This window comes from Oncorhynchus masou, chromosome 3 (genome assembly GCF_036934945.1).
Source record: "Oncorhynchus masou masou isolate Uvic2021 chromosome 3, UVic_Omas_1.1, whole genome shotgun sequence".
In the NCBI taxonomy this organism is placed as follows: domain Eukaryota; kingdom Metazoa; phylum Chordata; class Actinopteri; order Salmoniformes; family Salmonidae; genus Oncorhynchus; species Oncorhynchus masou.
This window is the reverse complement of record NC_088214.1, coordinates 5,336,506-5,353,877: the sequence shown is the minus strand read 5'-3', so window position 1 is coordinate 5,353,877 and position 17,372 is coordinate 5,336,506. Positions and strand designations below refer to the sequence as shown.

The 17,372-nt window shown below is 43.2% G+C and overlaps 1 protein-coding gene across 1 annotated transcript; it reads left to right on the top strand.

Annotated features, from left to right (window-relative positions):
* The first annotated feature begins 7,622 nt into the window (after positions 1–7,622).
* On the top strand, positions 7,623–17,009 carry LOC135509103 (crystallin J1A-like). The gene is made up of 10 exons (XM_064929451.1): positions 7,623–7,730; positions 8,068–8,134; positions 8,606–8,782; positions 8,941–9,039; positions 9,383–9,475; positions 9,586–9,742; positions 15,094–15,209; positions 15,411–15,488; positions 15,621–15,760; positions 16,652–17,009. The coding sequence occupies exons 2-10, from the start codon at positions 8,068–8,070 to the stop codon at positions 16,754–16,756; spliced, it is 1,032 nt and encodes a 343-aa protein (XP_064785523.1). The 5' UTR covers positions 7,623–7,730; the 3' UTR covers positions 16,757–17,009.
* The last annotated feature ends 363 nt before the right edge of the window (positions 17,010–17,372 follow it).

The following is a 17,372-nucleotide window of genomic DNA, read 5'->3' as shown; positions in this document are numbered from 1 at the left end:
AACAGGTGTTGAGGCTGATTAGCAGTTAGTTGCAGCTGGAGCATGTTTGATGACTTACATTCAATGTAACTAATTAAGTGTTGCAAACAGAAGTGGAGGCTGATTGGCAATGGTTAGCAGCCCGGTGCTTGTTGAGTTGCGTTCAAGGCAACGAGTTAAGTGTTGTGTTCAAGTCTGGTCTGTTCTCCTGAATTTTTGTGAATCCATAACATTGGAGTTTAAGGACCAGACAGCAAACACTTTTAGAATATTTATTGAGGAAATGTAATGGATGTGTGAATGAGGATTCAGTGGGGAAATGAGAATGGGTGTGTGAATGAGGAGTCAGTGGGAGAATGAGAATGTTCCGGATGAAGCCAAGGGCTACAGATGAAGGATCCTGTCATGACTTCCACCGAAGTTGGTCCCTCTCCTTGTTCGGGGGCGTACGGCGGTCGAAGACACCGACCTTCTAGCCATCGTTGATCCACTTTTAATTTTCCATTGATTTTGTCTTGTCTTCCATTACACCTGGTTCCAAATACATCAATTACATGTGTATTTAACCCTCTGTTCCCCCCCCATGTCCTTGTGGGTAATTGTTTCTTGTAGTGCTTCTGCAACGGTATGCTGGTATTGCCGGGTTTTGTTTGACCCATTTATTGTATTGTTCTGTTGACGGTGGTTTATGGATATTAAATGACACCGTTGTAAATCAGTTTCCGCTCTCCTGTGCCTGACTTCTCTGCTGCTAGTACGCACCTCACTACAGATCCAGAGGGGTTGACCCTGTAGGGTTTGACTTGGAGTCTTAGATAGACATCACTGCCAGGCCGTGGAAATAAGGGTGCTGTGGTCAATACGATCCCCCTGAAAGATAACGTCAAGTTAGTCAGAACCTGGAGTGGAAGTAAGGCAGCTGTGGTCAATGAGATCCCCCTGAAAGATAGCGTCAAGTTAGTCAGAACCTGGAGTGGAAGTAGGCTGTTCTGGACTGCAGATGCTGAATGGTTGACAATATAGTTAAGGTAGTACATTCATATGGACTAAATGCCCAAGGAGTGAACCAACCTTAGACCCCAGAGCGAGCGAGCAGAAGCAAAGGTCGCAAGAAAAGGAAAAGGAAAACTCCCTTGAAGGAAGAAAACCTTCAGAACCGATTGACTCAGCTGGGGAGCCAATCCTTTTTGGGGGGGGGGGTGGTTGGGTAGGATAACGGTGCGTGAGGTGGATTGGTGTCCGTGAAATGAGGCAGAGGCTGGAAGACTGTGCCTGAGTTAATGCAGTTTGAGAGATGAGCATGTTGTAGGCTGTCCGCATGTTGATGTCAGATTGGATGTAGGAATGATAAGCTTGAGAGGACCGGCGGCCGAGGAGTTGTATGGTCAAATCCAGGATGCCAAGGAGGCGGTGCAGATGCGGAAGGAGTCAATCAATTAAATGTATTTATAAAGCCCTTTTTATATCAGCCAATGTCACAGCGTGCTGTACAGACACCCAGCCTAAAACCCCAAACAGCAAGCAATGCAGATGTAGAAGCACGGTGGCTAGGAAAATCTACCTAGAAAGGCAGGAAACTAGGAAGAACCCTAGAGGTGAAACAGGGGGGTGGCCAGTCCTCTTCTGGCTGTGCCGGGTGGTATTGAACATCTTGGCCATGTACTGTTATAAACATTCATAGATGACAAGCAGGCTCAAATAATAATAATCACAGTGGTTGTAGAGGGTGTAACAGGTCAGCACCTCAGGAGTAAATGTCAGTTGGCTTTTCATAGCCGATCATTCAGAATTAGACAGCAGGTGCGGTAGAGAGAGAGAGAGAGAGAGAGAGTCAAAAACAGCAGGTCCGGGACAAGTAAGCACGTTCAGTGAACAGGACAGGGTTCCATAGCTGCAGGCAGAACAGTTGAAACTGGAGCAGCAGCACGACCAGGTGGACTGGGGACAGCAAGGAGTCATCGGGCCAGGTAGTCCTGAGGCATGGTCCTAGAGCTCAGGTCCTCCGAGAGAAGAGAGAGAGAGAGAAAATTAGAGGGAGCATATTTAAAATTCACACAGGACACCGGATAAGAAAGGAGAAATACTCCAGATAGCAGACTGACCCTAGCCCCCCGACTTAAACTATTGCAGCATAAATACTGGAGGCTAAGACCGGAGGGGTTGAGAGACACTGGCCCCGTCTGGCGATACCCCCGGACAGGGCCAACCAGGCAGGATATAACCCCACCCACTTTGCTAAAGCACAGACCCCACACCACTAGAGGGATATCTATAGCCCACAAAGATCTCCCCACGGCACAAACCCGACGGGGGCGCCAACCCGGACTGGAAGATCACGTCAGTGACTCAACCCACTCAAGTGACGCACTCCTCCTAGGGACCGCATGGAAGAGCACCAGTAAGCCAGTGACTCAGCCCCTGTAATAGGGTTAGAGGCAGAGAATTCCAGTGGAGAGAGTGGAACCGGCCAGGCAGAGACATTCGGTCCAGTGCCTTTCCGTTCACCTTCACACCCCTGGGATAAACTACAGTGCCTTGCGAAAGTATTCGGCCCCCTTGAACTTTGCGACCTTTTGCCACATTTCAGGTCTGGACTTTGACTTGGCCATTCTAACACCTGGATATGTTTATTTTTGAACCATTCCATTGTAGATTTTGCTTTATGTTTTGGATCATTGTCTTGTTGGAAGACAAATCTCCGTCCCAGTCTCAGGTCTTTTGCAAACTCCATCAGGTTTTCTTCCAGAATGGTCCTGTGTTTGGCTCCATCCATCTTCCCATCAATTTTAACCATCTTCCCTGTCCCTGCTGAAGAAAAGCAGGCCCAAACCATGATGCTGCCACCACCACCATGTTTGACAGTGGGTATGGGGTGTTCAGGGTGATGAGCTGTGTTGCTTTTACGCCAAACATAACGTTTTGCATTGTTGCCAAAAAGTTCAATTTTGGTTTCATCTGACCAGAGCACCTTCTTCCACATGTTTGGTGTGTCTCCCAGGTGGCTTGTGGCAAACTTTAAACAACACTTTTTATGGATATCTTTAAGAAATGGCTTTCTTCTTGCCACTCTTCCATAATGGCCAGATTTGTGCAATATACGACTGATTGTTGTCCTATGGACAGAGTCTCCCACCTCAGCTGTAGATCTCTGCAGTTCATCCAGAGTGATCATGGGCCTCTTGGCTGCATCTCTGATCAGTCTTCTCATTGTATGAGCTGAAAGTTTAGAGGGACGGCCAGGTCTTGGTAGATTTGCAGTGGTCTGATACTCCTTCCATTTCAATATTATCGCTTGCACAGTGCTCCTTGGGATGTTTAAAGCTTGGGAAATCTTTTTGTATCCAAATCCGGCTTTAAACTTCTTCACAACAGTATCTCGGACCTGCCTGGTGTGTTCCTTGTTCTTCATGATGCTCTCTGCGCTTTTAACGGACCTCTGAGACTATCACAGTGCAGGTGCATTTATACGGAGACTTGATTGCACACAGGTGGATTGTATTTATCATCATTAGTCATTTAGGTCAACATTGGATCATTCAGAGATCCTCACTGAACTTCTGGAGAGAGTTTGCTGCACTGAAAGTAAAGTGGCTGAATAATTTTGCACGCACATTTTTTCAGTTTTTGATTTGTTAAAAAAGTTTGAAATATCCAATAAATGTCGTTCCACTTCATGATTGTGTCCCACTTGTTGTTGATTCTTCACAAAAAAATACAGTTTTATATCTTTATGTTTGAAGCCTGAAATGTGGCAAAAGGTCGCAAAGTTCAAGGGGGCCGAATACTTTCGCAAGGCACTGTACCCTCAATCATAGGACCTACTGAAGAGATGACTCTTCAATAAAGATTTAAAGGTCGAGACAGAGTCTGCGTCTTTCACATGGGTAGGCAGACCATTCCATAAAAATGGTGCTCTATAGGAGAAATCCTGCCTATAGCTGCTTAGGGACAATAAGGAGGCCTGAGTCTTTTGACCATAGCGCACGTGTGTACATGTACGGCAGGACCAGTTTGGAAAGATAGGTAGGAGCAAGCTCATGTAATGCTTTGTAGGTTAGCAGTAAAACCTTGAAATCAGCCCTTGCCTTAACAGGAAGCCAGTGTAGACGCTACCACTGGAGTAATATGATGACGTGTTTTTGTTCTAGTTAAGTTTCTAGCAGCCATGTTTATCACTAACTGAAGTTTAGTTAGTGCTTTGTCAGGGTAGCTGGAAAGTAAAGCATTGCAGTAGTCTAATCTGGAAGTGATAAAAGCGTGGATACATTTTTCTGCATCATGTTTGGTTGGAAAGTATCAGATTTTTGCAATGTTACGTAGATGGAAAACAGCTGTCCTTGAAACAGTCTTGATATGTTTGTCAAAAGGGAGATCAGGGTCCAGAGTAATGCAGAGGTCCTTCACAGTTTTATTTGAGATGACTGTACAACCATCAAGATTAATTATCAGATCTAGATCTAGAATCTTAACTCGAACCAAAACACATATTACTCCAGTGCAAGCTTCTCTACACTGGCTTCCTGTTAAGGCTAGGGCTGATTTCAAGGTGTTACTGCTAACCTACAAAGCATTAGATTTCTTTGTTTCTTGGGGCCTAAAACTAGCATCTGTATTGTCTGAGTTTAAAAGTAAAACATTTGCCGCCATACACTTCAGCGTCGGTGAACAGTTGTAAGTCTTCAGGAGAAGAGACACATTCATCATAGAAAAAGGTGATTCCGTTCTAATGACTGAAGAGAAGGTGCCGAAAGCCTGAGCTCCGAGAGGTTGAAGACCACGGTGTGAAGCACAGAGGCAGCCAGGGAGAGGTGGGACAAGAAGGAGCGGTCTTGAGGGATGATTCTGATGGCCTAATTCAGGTGACCCAGCAGTGAAAGCTACTGACATTTAGTGCAGTGCGGAGATTCCAGGTAATTGGACAGAAGGGAAATGTGCTGAAGGTGGGCAAGATGCAGGGAGGTCAGAAAGGAGAGAGTGTCCAGTATGATGCCGAAGAATTTGAGGCGAGTGGAGGGGCCTTCTGTCTTCTCCTCAGAGAGAGGTATGCCAATGCGGCTGAAGGTGGAAATTAGAAGAGGCCCAGGGCTGAAGAGAAAGAAGGGTCGCCAAAAGTGAGGAAATTGGCGAGGAGGTGGAGAACATACAGGAAGCCTGTTGACATTCAACAAGATCCAAAGGCTCCGGTACTGAATAGTTGAGGACTGCGATTGCATCCAATTGTCAGGCAGACAGAAGTAGTACCACGCCTCCCAGCAGACTCCGAAAAGATGGCAGGTGTCAGGATGAAGGGGCAGCACCATTAAAGCGGAGATGATGTCGGCCTTGGCAAGGCTCCACGGCCAGCAAGTTTAATGTGAGTGATGGCATGTTTGATTGTGGCATACTGTAAGGAGAAGTCAGGTCTGGGGATGAGGTTGTTAACACTGGAGACTTAAGATTTGTGGGGTGGGGGGGGTGGGGTGGAGAGATCGAAAAGCTTCTTGCCAATTTTAAGCTTCTTGGCAATTTTGAGGTGGGGAATGGCAGGGAGGGGAAGCGGCCAATCATAAAGCCCGGTTTCACCTCAATGAGGGTGGTGACGACTCCGAACTCGTCAAGGTCAAACAGATGTTGGAGTGGAAGTGTAAGGAGTAGAGATGAGGCCAGGAGAAACAACTCAATTCAGGAGTGGTCAGGGTGAAGATCAGGGCATTGGGTGGAGGATGAGCCGGGGTGGTTGTAGAGAGCGGTGGGCCGGAGGAGGGCTGGTCTGCAGCTGGCAGTGAGGACGTGAACAGAGGCTGTTCACTGAACTGGGACGTAGCTTGGATGGCTGTGGGCCCGTAACTGGCTGAGGAGGTGGAGCTGTGAGAGGTCGTTGGTAGATGGAGGCCAGAGCGGGCAACCAGATGATGAGTTGCAACGCCGGTGGCGACAGAGAGAGGCGGTCGCTAGCAGAGAAAGTGGGTAAGCCACTGCCGAGGCAACGGTTACAGGGCCGGCGAGGCCGGAGGGAGAAGTAGGAGCAAGAGGGAAGGAAGCTGAGGGGCCAGAGTAGGCGTACAAGGTGGGCAGGCACTGCTGGCAGAGGAGGAGACAAGGGCAGGGAGGGAGGGTTAGAGAGTAGGAAAAGCTGACGATAAGGTAGAGAAGTTAGCGGGAACAGACATATTTGGAAGGCCCTTGGCAGGGGCAGAGGCATGGCGTCCAGGATGTTTACAGGTTTTGGGCCCGAGCCACCGCGCATGTGGAGAGGCTGATTGGCCCGGAGGCCGACCACCGGTTCTTTGTGAGGTCTGGAACGATGGTGTTACAGGACTCATAAAGACTAAACTTTGAGTAGACCTTTTTGCTAACTCAAGGCTTGTCACGCAGCATGCGACACAAACCAGAGAGAAGGAATGACTGTTTGGTCAGGGTTAAGTAGGGTGGTGGTGGTGATTAATGAGAGTGAGAACAGGTGTTGAGGCTGATTAGCAGTTAGTAGCAGCTGGAGCTTGTTTGAGGAGTTACATTCAATGTAACTAGTGTTGCAAACAGTAGTGGAGGCTGATTGGCAATGGTTAGCAGCCCGGTGCTTGTTGAGTTGCGTTCAAGGCAACGAGTTAAGTGTTGCGTTCAAGTCTGGTCTGTTCTCCTGAAATTTTGTTCATCCTTAACACCAAACACGTGTGTCTAGGGGTTGCAAATACTTTTTTGTAGAAACAATAAGCTTCATGTGATTTCCAGATATTGTCATTAAATTCATAGGAACAGGCTGGATTGGGGAATCATAACAAGTGTCATCAATAAGGGATCATAGCTTTCATCTGTATTAACCAGTCTATCTATGTAATTCAAAGATCAAGTGTTCATAATGTTTTGTAAGCTCAGTTTACTGTACACATACACAAACATGCACAAACAGGAGTTTTGAGTCATAAAATAATTTGCAAGAGCAACAAATGACTGAGAGAGAAGTAATCAAATAAAAGCTTTCTGAATGGAGTTCTTTACTTTCACCTGTGTGTGTGTGTTTTGGTTTTCAATTTGTAATGTAATGTATTTGAAACTAATATTTTATTTTACTAGGCAAGTCAGTTAAGAACAAATTCTTATTTTCAATGACAGCCTAGGAAGAGTGTTTCAAGGGCAGAACGACAGATTTGTACCTTGTCAGTTTAGGTATTTGAGCTTGCAACCTTTCAGTTACCAGTCCAACGCTCTAACCACTAGGCTACCCTGCCGCCCCACATAAATGTTTTCTTTTCTGGCAACAGCCTACGTTTAAAAAAATGTGTATATATATACCATTTTGGGGGGGGCTACACCCTTTGTCTCGCCCGCCTCCTATAATATCTCTGTCCCGCCTCCACACACAGCTGACCAATGAAAGCGTTTAGCTCACACAGAAGGACCAATCACTGAATAATGTACTCTGGAATCTGGAGCAATGGCGGTGTAATTCGAGTTTCCTTTTCGCTTCACCGGGTCGTTGTTCTGCTGCGTAAATGTATGAATCTACAAATCATGTAGATAGTCAGACACATGATGATGTTATAATTTGGGCTATGAATTTGTTGTATAGATCAATGAAAGTGTATGCGCCATGCGCGCACTTAATGTCAAGTCTAAAGCTGCATGGCGTAAGGAGGAGCGGCTTTTACGCAAATGTAGATTCTCATTGAGTCTGTCCAATGAGAGAACGGCTGAATTTATTATTTTATAACGTCAGACAGCTGCATGGTGTAAATAGGCCCTGTATCTAGAACAATCTGAGGAGGTTTTCCACGGTAAGACATTTAAAATATATATATATATTCTATGACAATCAATGTTGTAGCGCGTCTTCAGCAAACCAAAATGTATCCAGCGACTGGAGCCTGTATCTCGTTCTGTCCCCCGGAATCGTCTGGAGACTGTTGCCTGTATCTATTTCTGCCCCATTGAATCGTCTTCAGCCTATTGGTAGATAGGCTATTATAGCACTGTCACTATTCTAGTCACAGTGCTACAGTAGATTTAAAGTAAATGTCCTACAGGCATAGATTCCAACGTCATATGTCCAATAGACATGAATAACGCCAGATTGGATTGATCCTGGGTTGACGTGTGTGTTTTTCCCCCCAGATGGCCATGTCTCTGGCTGACAGAGCTCTCGGAGCCATCATTGGATCAGCTGTGGCAGACGCAGCAGGTAATAACTAATATAAATCGTTGGCGTTACTGTATAAATAGTTTGGACTTTTTTTGTATGAATAGGGAGTTTTTCTTGACCAACTCTAGGTGCTGTAGTTTCAGCCTGTAAATAGGGCGCATTTTTTATATATATATATATATTTTTTTTTTACAGATTTTCTATAATGTTGTTGGAATTTGGTTTATAGAGCTCCCATCACATGGTCTCTTCTCAGAGGCAAACATAGATAAGTGCTCACAAGTATGATTCAGAACATAAAATGGCATCATTGTATTCAGCATCAGCGTGTTTTAATAACTCTGTAAAATAATGTTGAAAAACCTGCACCATCCCTTCTAGCCCAGCAATTTTAATTTTAAGGATATATAAAAAATCAAAAAGAACATACACATAATAAACAGATATTTACTTTGGCCATCAGCTTCCCCTCATGACATGACGTCAATTTGACTGTCAATCCCATCCCAGCCCAGCCCCTGCACTGGGTGTACGACCTGGATAAACTGGATGGCTTCCTGAATGAGGCCCCGACACCTGAGTTCAGGCCCAAGTCAGCCAACCCTTTCTACCGCCGTGACACGGGTAACCAGAGCTGCTACGGGGACCAGGCCTTCGTGTTGCTGGAATCACTGTCTGAATGTGGAGGTATAGTCTGTTCTATTATAGTGTGGCACTATATGCAACTTTTTTTTTTTTTAACTAACTGTTCTCTTAAGATTAACCTCAAAATTATTCCTTTAGCTACACAGCATCTTCATAGATTCAGACCTCGTTGGGGTTTTTTTTCTCTCCCATTTGTTCAGGTCTGAACGTCAATGATCTGAGGAAGAGGACGTATAACTTCTTTGGGCCCAGGTCCGAGTATGACACCCCTGTCAATGACCCGTACAGGGATAGGAGTGGTAAGGAAACCTGATGATGAAGGCCGAAAGGAATGAATACACTCCATTCAGGATCACGTAGTGGATAAATATAGTTGCATCTAAAATAAACTCAGTTGTGTGTGTGTATATATATATATATATATATATATATATATATATATATATATATATATATATTTATTTATTTATTTATTTATTTATTTATTTATGCTGTGGATATATACGACCAGCAGATCCCGAGCCTTAAATTGAACTTTACCCTAACCTCACCCCTTCCTCTATGTCAGGGGAAAGTGGCCCCCAACCATGCATGTTAATGATTGTCAAAAAGCTGAATGTGTTGTATTGTGTGTTGTGTAAGGACCCAGACCCCAGCTGCCCATTGAGGGACCATGGCGACATGGAAGTATAAAGAGCTTCATGAAAAACATGGACGCAGGCCAGGAAGAAACAGGTAAACAATAATGAAAACAACAACATGTGTATAATATACGTACGTGATTGAGGTCAAATAAAGCCCTACCAGCTCTAATGTTGCGTAATGTCTCTCCGGTCTTCTTCTAGGATGTGAGACGGACTTTCAGCCGGATGGCATAGCAAAGCTGGCTCCGATCGTGGCGTTGTATGCTGGGAAGCCTGACATGTTGGAGAAGGTAGAGGAGGCTGTCCGAGTCACGCAGAACAATGACGCCTGTGTGGCTGAGACACTGGCAGCAGCAAGGTCAGTTTCCTGTTTGAAGGAAACATACTGTATAGTATGTACAGGTATCAGGACATGGTGATCACAAGAGCTCTGAGTTCAGGCGGGGCCTTCGCGCTTCAGTAAATAACGGAACGGAGGAGTGCTCAACAACAATGACAGAAATCATGTGGAGGACTTACCAAGAAAAACTTCCAAACGGACTAGGTAGAGGTAGAAAGGAGTTGGAGTACTCCACACAAACAGCCAAACAGACTAGGTAGAAAGGAGTTGGGAGTACTCCACACAAACAGCCAAACAGACTAGGTAGAAAGGAGTTGGAGCACTCCACACAAACAGCCAAACAGACTAGGTAGAGGTAGAAAGGAGTTGGGGGTACTCCACACAAACAGCCAAACAGACTAGGTAGAAAGGAGTTGGGAGCACTCCACACAAACAGCCAAACAGACTAGGTAGAGGTAGAAAGGAGTTGGAGCACTCCACACAAACAGCCAAACAGACTAGGTAGAGGTTGAAAGGAGTTGGAGCACTCCACACAAACAGCCAAACAGACTAGGTAGAGGTAGAAAGGAGTTGGGAGCACTCCACACAAACAGCCAAACAGACTAGGTAGAGGTAGAAAGGAGTTGGGAGCACTCCACACAAACAGCCAAACAGACTAGGTAGAAAGGAGTTGGGAGCACTCCACACAAACAGCCAAACAGACTAGGTAGAAAGGAGTTGGGAGTACTCCACACAAACAGCCAAACAGACTAGGTAGAGGTAGAAAGGAGTTGGAGCACTCCACACAAACAGCCAAAAAGACTAGGTAGAAAGGAGTTGGAGCACTCCACACAAACAGCCAAAAAGACTAGGTAGAAAGGAGTTGGAGCACTCCACACAAACAGCCAAACAGACTAGGTAGAGGTAGAAAGGAGTTGGGAGCACTCCACACAAACAGCCAAACAGACTAGGTAGAGGTTGAAAGGAGTTGGGAGCACTCCACACAAACAGCCAAACAGACTAGGTAGAGGTAAAAGGAGTTGGGAGCACTTGCAGCCAAACAGACTAGGTAGATCCAAAGGAGTTGGGAGTACTCCACACAAACAGCCAAACAGACTAGGTAGAAAGGAGTTGGGAGTACTCCACACAAACAGCCAAACAGACTAGGTAGAGGTAGAAAGGAGTTGGAGCACTCCACACAAACAGCCAAACAGACTAGGTAGAGGTAGAAAGGAGTTGGAGCACTCCACACAAACAGCCAAACAGACTAGGTAGAGGTAGAAAGGAGTTGGTTATACACAAACAGCCAAACAGACTAGGTCATTAGCACTAGAAACAGACTAATAACTGGTTATACACAAACAGCCAAACAGACATATCAAAGGAGTTATAGACAAACAGCCAAACAGACTAAGTTATAGCACTCCACACAAACAGCCAAACAGACTAGGTAGAGGTAAAAGGAGTTGGGAGCACTCATAGGTAGAAAGGAGTAGACTCCACACAAACAGCCAAACAGACTAGGTAACTGAAAGGAGTTGGGATACACAAACAGCCAAACAGACTAGGTAGAGGTAGAAAGGAGTTGGGATACTCCACACAAACAGCCAAACAGACTAGGTAGAAAGGAGTTGGGAGTACTCCACACAAACAGCCAAACAGACTAGGTATCATTATAGCCAAACAGACTAGGTAGAGGTAGAAAGGAGTTGGGAGTACTCCACAGAAACAGCCAAACAGACTAGGTATCAAAGGAGTTATAGCCAAACAGACTAACATTTACATTTAAGTCATTTAGCAGACGCTGAGTTACATCCAGTAACACAGAGTGCAAAACATATCATTATAGGTATTCCTAATAACTGGAGCACTACACAAACAGCAAACAGACTAGGTAGTGGTCAAAGGAGTTATAGACAAACAGCCAAACAGACTAGGTAGAGGTAGAAAGGAGTTGGACACACACAAACAGCCAAACAGACTAGGTAGAATTAGTTGGACCTAACAAACAGCCAAACAGACTAGGTAGAAAGGAGTTGGAGCACTCCACACAAACAGCCAAACAGACTAGGTAGAGGTCAAAGGAGTTGGAGCACTCCACACAAACAGCCAAACAGACTAAGTAAGGTGAAAGGAGTTGGGAGCACTCCACACAAACAGCCAAACAGACTAGGTAGAGGTCAAAGGAGTTATAGACAAACAGCCAAACAGACTAGGTAGAAAGGAGTTGGATACACAGAGCCAAACAGACTATATCAAAGGAGTTATAGAAACAGACTAGGTAAGGTAGAAAGGAGTTATACACAAACAGCCAAACAGACTAGGTAGAAAGGAGTTATAAACAAACAGCCAAACAGACTAGGTAGAGGTAGAAAGGAGTTGGAGCACTCCACACAAACAGCCAAACAGACTAGGTAGAGGTCAAAGGAGTTATACTCCACACAAACAGAAACAGACTAATAACTGGTTATACACAAACAGCAAAACAGACTAGGTACATTTAAGTCATTTAGACGCTATCCAGAGCGACTTACAAATTGGTGAATTCACCTTCTGACATCCAGTGGAACAGCCAAAATAGTGCATCTAAATCATTATAGACCTAATAACTGGTTATACACAGAACAGCCAAACATATCATTATAGACCTAAAAACTTGGTTATACACAAACAAAACATATCATTATAGACCTAAACAACTAGGTTATACACAAACAGCAAAACATATCATTATAGACAAACAGCTAAACAACTGGTTATACACAAAGCAAACAGACATATCATTATAGAGTTGGAGCCTAATAACAGCCAAACAGACTGGTAGAAAGGAGTATACACAAACAGCCAAACAAACTATAGAAAGAGTTGACCTACACAAACAGCCAAACAGACTAGGTTATACACAAACAGCAAAACATATCATTATAGACCTAATAACTGGTTATACACAAACAGCAAAAGACTATATCATTATAGACCTAATAACAAACAGCCAAACAGACTGGTTATACACAGAGCCAAACATATCATTATAGAAACAGACTAATAACTCCACACAAACAGCCAAACAGACTAGGTAGAAAGGAGTTGGGAGCACTCCACACAAACAGCAAACAGACTATAGAAAGGAGTTGGGAGCACTATAAACAGCCAAACAGACTAGGTAGAAAGGAGTTGGAGCAAAAAACAGCCAAACATTATAGACCTAATAAACAGCCAAACAGACTAGGTAGAAAGGAGTACTACACAGAGCCAAACATATCATTATAGACCAGCCAATAACTGGTTATACACAAACAGCAAAACATATCATTATAGACAAACTAAACAGACTGGTTATACACAAACAGCAAACAACATATCATTATAGACCTAAAACTGGTAGAGGTAGAAAGGAGTTATACACAAACAGCAAAAGACATATCATTATAGACACACAGCCAAACAGACTAGGTAGAGGTAGAAAGGAGTTGGGAGCACTCCACACAAACAGCCAAACAGACTAGGTAGAAAGGAGTTGGAGCACTCCACACAAACAGCCAAACAGACTAGGTAGAAAGGAGTTGGAGCACTCCACACAAACAGCCAAACAGACTAGGTAGAAAGGAGTTATACACAAACAGCCAAACAGACTAGGTAGAAAGGAGTTGGAGCACTACACAGAGCAAACATATCATTATAGACCTAAACAACTGGTAGAAAGGAGTTGGACACAGAGCAAAACAAAGGATCATTATAGACCTAAACAGCCAAACAACTGGTTATACACTCCAGACAAAAGCCAAACAGACTAGGTAGACCTAAAACTGGTTATACACAAACAGCCAAAAGACATATCATTATAGACCCAATAAACAGCCAAACAGACTAGGTAGAAAGAGTTGGGAGCACTCCACACAAACAAAACAGACTATCATTATAGAGTTGGGAGCTAATAACTCCAAACAGACTAGGTAGAGGTATAGCACACACAAAGCAAAACACAGGTACATTATAGACCAAACAATAAACAGACTGGTTATACACAGAGCAAAAAACACAAACAGACTATAGACCTAATAACTCTGCCAAACAGACTTATACACAGAGCAAAAACACAAACAGACTTAGAGACACTCCACAAAAAAAGGCAGATAAAAACATTTGCTGACTTTAATCTATTGTACAGGATGCGAACAGATGACTGACGCTTCGACATATAACTGGTTATACACAGAGCAAAACATATCATTATAGACCTAATAACTGGTTATACACAGAGCAAAACATATCATTATAGACCTAATAACTGGTTATACACAGAGCAAAACATATCATTATAGACCTAATAACTGGTTATACACAGAGCAAAACATATCATTATAGACCTAATAACTGGTTATACACAGAGCAAAACATATCATTATAGACCTAATAACTGGTTATACACAGAGCAAAACATATCATTATAGACCTAATAACTGGTTATACACAGAGCAAAACATATCATTATAGACCTAATAACTGGTTATACACAGAGCAAAACACAACAATATAGACCTAATAACTGGTTATACACAGAGCAAAACATATCATTATAGACCTAATAACTGGTTATACACAGAGCAAAACATATCATTATAGACCCAATAACTCTGGTTATACACAGAGCAAAACACAACATTACAGACCTAATAACTCTGGTTATACAAAGAGCAAAACACAACAATACAGACCTAATAACTGGTTATACACAGAGCAAAACATCATTATAGACCCAATAACTCTGGTTATACACAGAGCAAAACACAACAATATAGACCTAATAACTCTGGTTATACACAGAGCAAAACACAACAATATAGACCTAATAACTCTGGTTATACACAGAGCAAAACATATCATTATAGACCTAATAACTGGTTATACACAGAGCAAAACATCATTATAGACCCAATAACTCTGGTTATACACAGAGCAAAACACAACAATATAGACCTAATAACTCTGGTTATACACAGAGCAAAACACAACAATATAGACCTAATAACTCTGGTTATACACAGAGCAAAACACAACAATATAGACCTAATAACTCTGGTTATACACAGAGCAAAACACAACAATATAGACCCAATAACTCTGGTTATACACAGAGCAAAACACAACAATATAGACCTAATAACTCTGGTTATACACAGAGCAAAACACAACAATATAGACCTAATAACTGGTTATACACAGAGCAAAACACAACATTACAGACCTAATAACTCTGGTTAGACACAGAGCAAAACACAACAATATAGACCTAATAACTGGTTATACACAGAGCAAAACATCATTATAGACCCAATAACTCTGGTTATTCATTTAAAACCCAAATGGCTTTTTCCTTCTTTCTGTTCCAGGATCCTAGAGCATTTCATCCTGAATGGTCCTGATGAGAAGGTCCTGGATTCTGTGCTTGATCAGCTCACTGACCCGAACAGGAAACAGCCACAGGACTTGGACAAAGCTGTGGTTGGTATGTGACTCACTGACTGGGAGGCCCACCCTGGTCTGTGTCCCAATAATCTGTCCTTTTCTCTTTAAAATGTTGCAGTCGTCCACTACTAACTATTCATGCATCCTGTATGAATAGTTACCATGGAGAAAAAAAAGCAATTATATTAGAATAAATATGTAATGATCTAACACATTTCTTATCAATTCTACTCTGTTTTAGGCCACATTTACCAGGTGAGGGAGAATCTGTCCAAGGCTCACCAGGATCTGATCCCCAGTGTGTTCCCCAACAGCTGTGGTCAGCTATTTCGTTTACTTTTTTGTGGGGATATGAAATATAAACTGAATTAAATTATGGTTGTCCATCCTCGTCTTGGTCTGTCTGTCAGTTGTGTTTGAGTGGGTTTTAAGTATGGTCTCGATCTCTTAGGTTTGCCTGGTTCGTTCCAAGCGGCGCTGCATGGGGTCCTGACGGCTAAGGAGTTTGATCAAGCTATCAGGGACACCATGGTCTGCGGAGGATGCACCTGCAGCAGGAGCTCATTCATCGGTGCCTGTCTAGGGGCTCAGGTACCATGGACACTTAACACTAGTCTTGTCTTATTTACCACTGACTTTGCTAATAGTTACTTACCGAAGAAAATGCTTAGTTTCCCTTTTAAGATGAATGCCCAATGTGTATGTTGCTCTGGGCAACAGCATCTGCTAAATGACTGCAATGTAAAAATGTATCAGGGCTCTGGGATTGAACACTGTATAACTAGGACCTAACTAGGACCTAACTAACTGTGGATCTCTTCTGGATGTTCTGGTGACTTACTGATATGACTCAGGTAACTATGGATACTATCAAACAGGGCTTTACTTGGTCAGGTAACTATGGACACTATCAAACAGGGCTTTACTTGGTCAGGTAACTATGGACACTATCAAACAGGGCTTTACTTGGTCAGGTAACTATGGACACTATCAAACAGGGCTTTAGCTGGTCAGATAAGTATGGACACTATCAAACAGGGCTTTACTTGGTCAGGTAACTATGGACACTATCAAACAGGGCTTTACTTGGTCAGGTAACTATGGACACTATCAAACAGGGCTTTACTTGGTCAGATAAGTATGGACACTATCAAACAGGGCTTTACTTGGTCAGGTAACTATGGACACTATCAAACAGGGCTTTAGCTGGTCAGATAAGTATGGACACTATCAAACAGGGCTTTAGCTGGTCAGGTAACTATGGACACTTTCAAACAGGGCTGTACCTGGTCAACTCGGGGACATACCTGTAATGGATCTCTACTCTACTACTAAGGCTGTTCAAGTCAACGTATGGTCATGAAAAACTCGGGACTCCATATTCAATATACATTTCATTATGGTTAGATGTTTTTTTGTTTTTTTTATGAACTCAAAAAAGAATATTACTAACGTTTTTATTAAATGTTTTTATCCGTACAGATTGGGCTTCAAGGCATCCCTAACTCATGGAAGACCAAGACACTACGGTACAACTCTCTCCTGGAACTCGGCAAAAAAGTGACTGAACGTTATCACCAAATGTAATCCAACTACTTCTGACCGTTTATATTCACATTCTAGATGACCACGTATGTAATGTAACCTTATTACCACCCGTTCCCACTATTTTCACTGACTGGTGCACTTTGACAGAACATTAAATGAAGGTCCCAGCCTAAACTAGTGGGTTGAAACTGGATGCTCTTTATTCTGTTGTCTCGCAGCATGTTGTATGAAGATGTTTCTACTTGTTATTTTCAAAGAAGGCATTTCTATAATAAAGCCATCCTTATAAACACTTCCTCTGTGACTTGATGTTTGTAAAGGCCACCATGGCTAGGAGATATGCTCCTGGAGTAATGTGAAGATGACACAGATGCCTAAAGAAAGATCTGGTGAAAGTGGGTTTAACGTGAGGTGAAATGTAGGTTAAAATGCTCCCTCCATTAGATATGCGCTGGCCTAAAGCCCAGTCTGTTCAGTCAGTCTATGACCACAACTCCTTACCAAAGGATTACACTGTAGTCTGTCTGAGATTAAACCATGTACTTTTTCCTAGAACATTCCCAGAACATTCCTACATTTCTTGAACAAGAACATATTGGCCAGAACCACCCTTCCTGGACACTGTCCATTCCAATCTCTGAACTCATACACACAA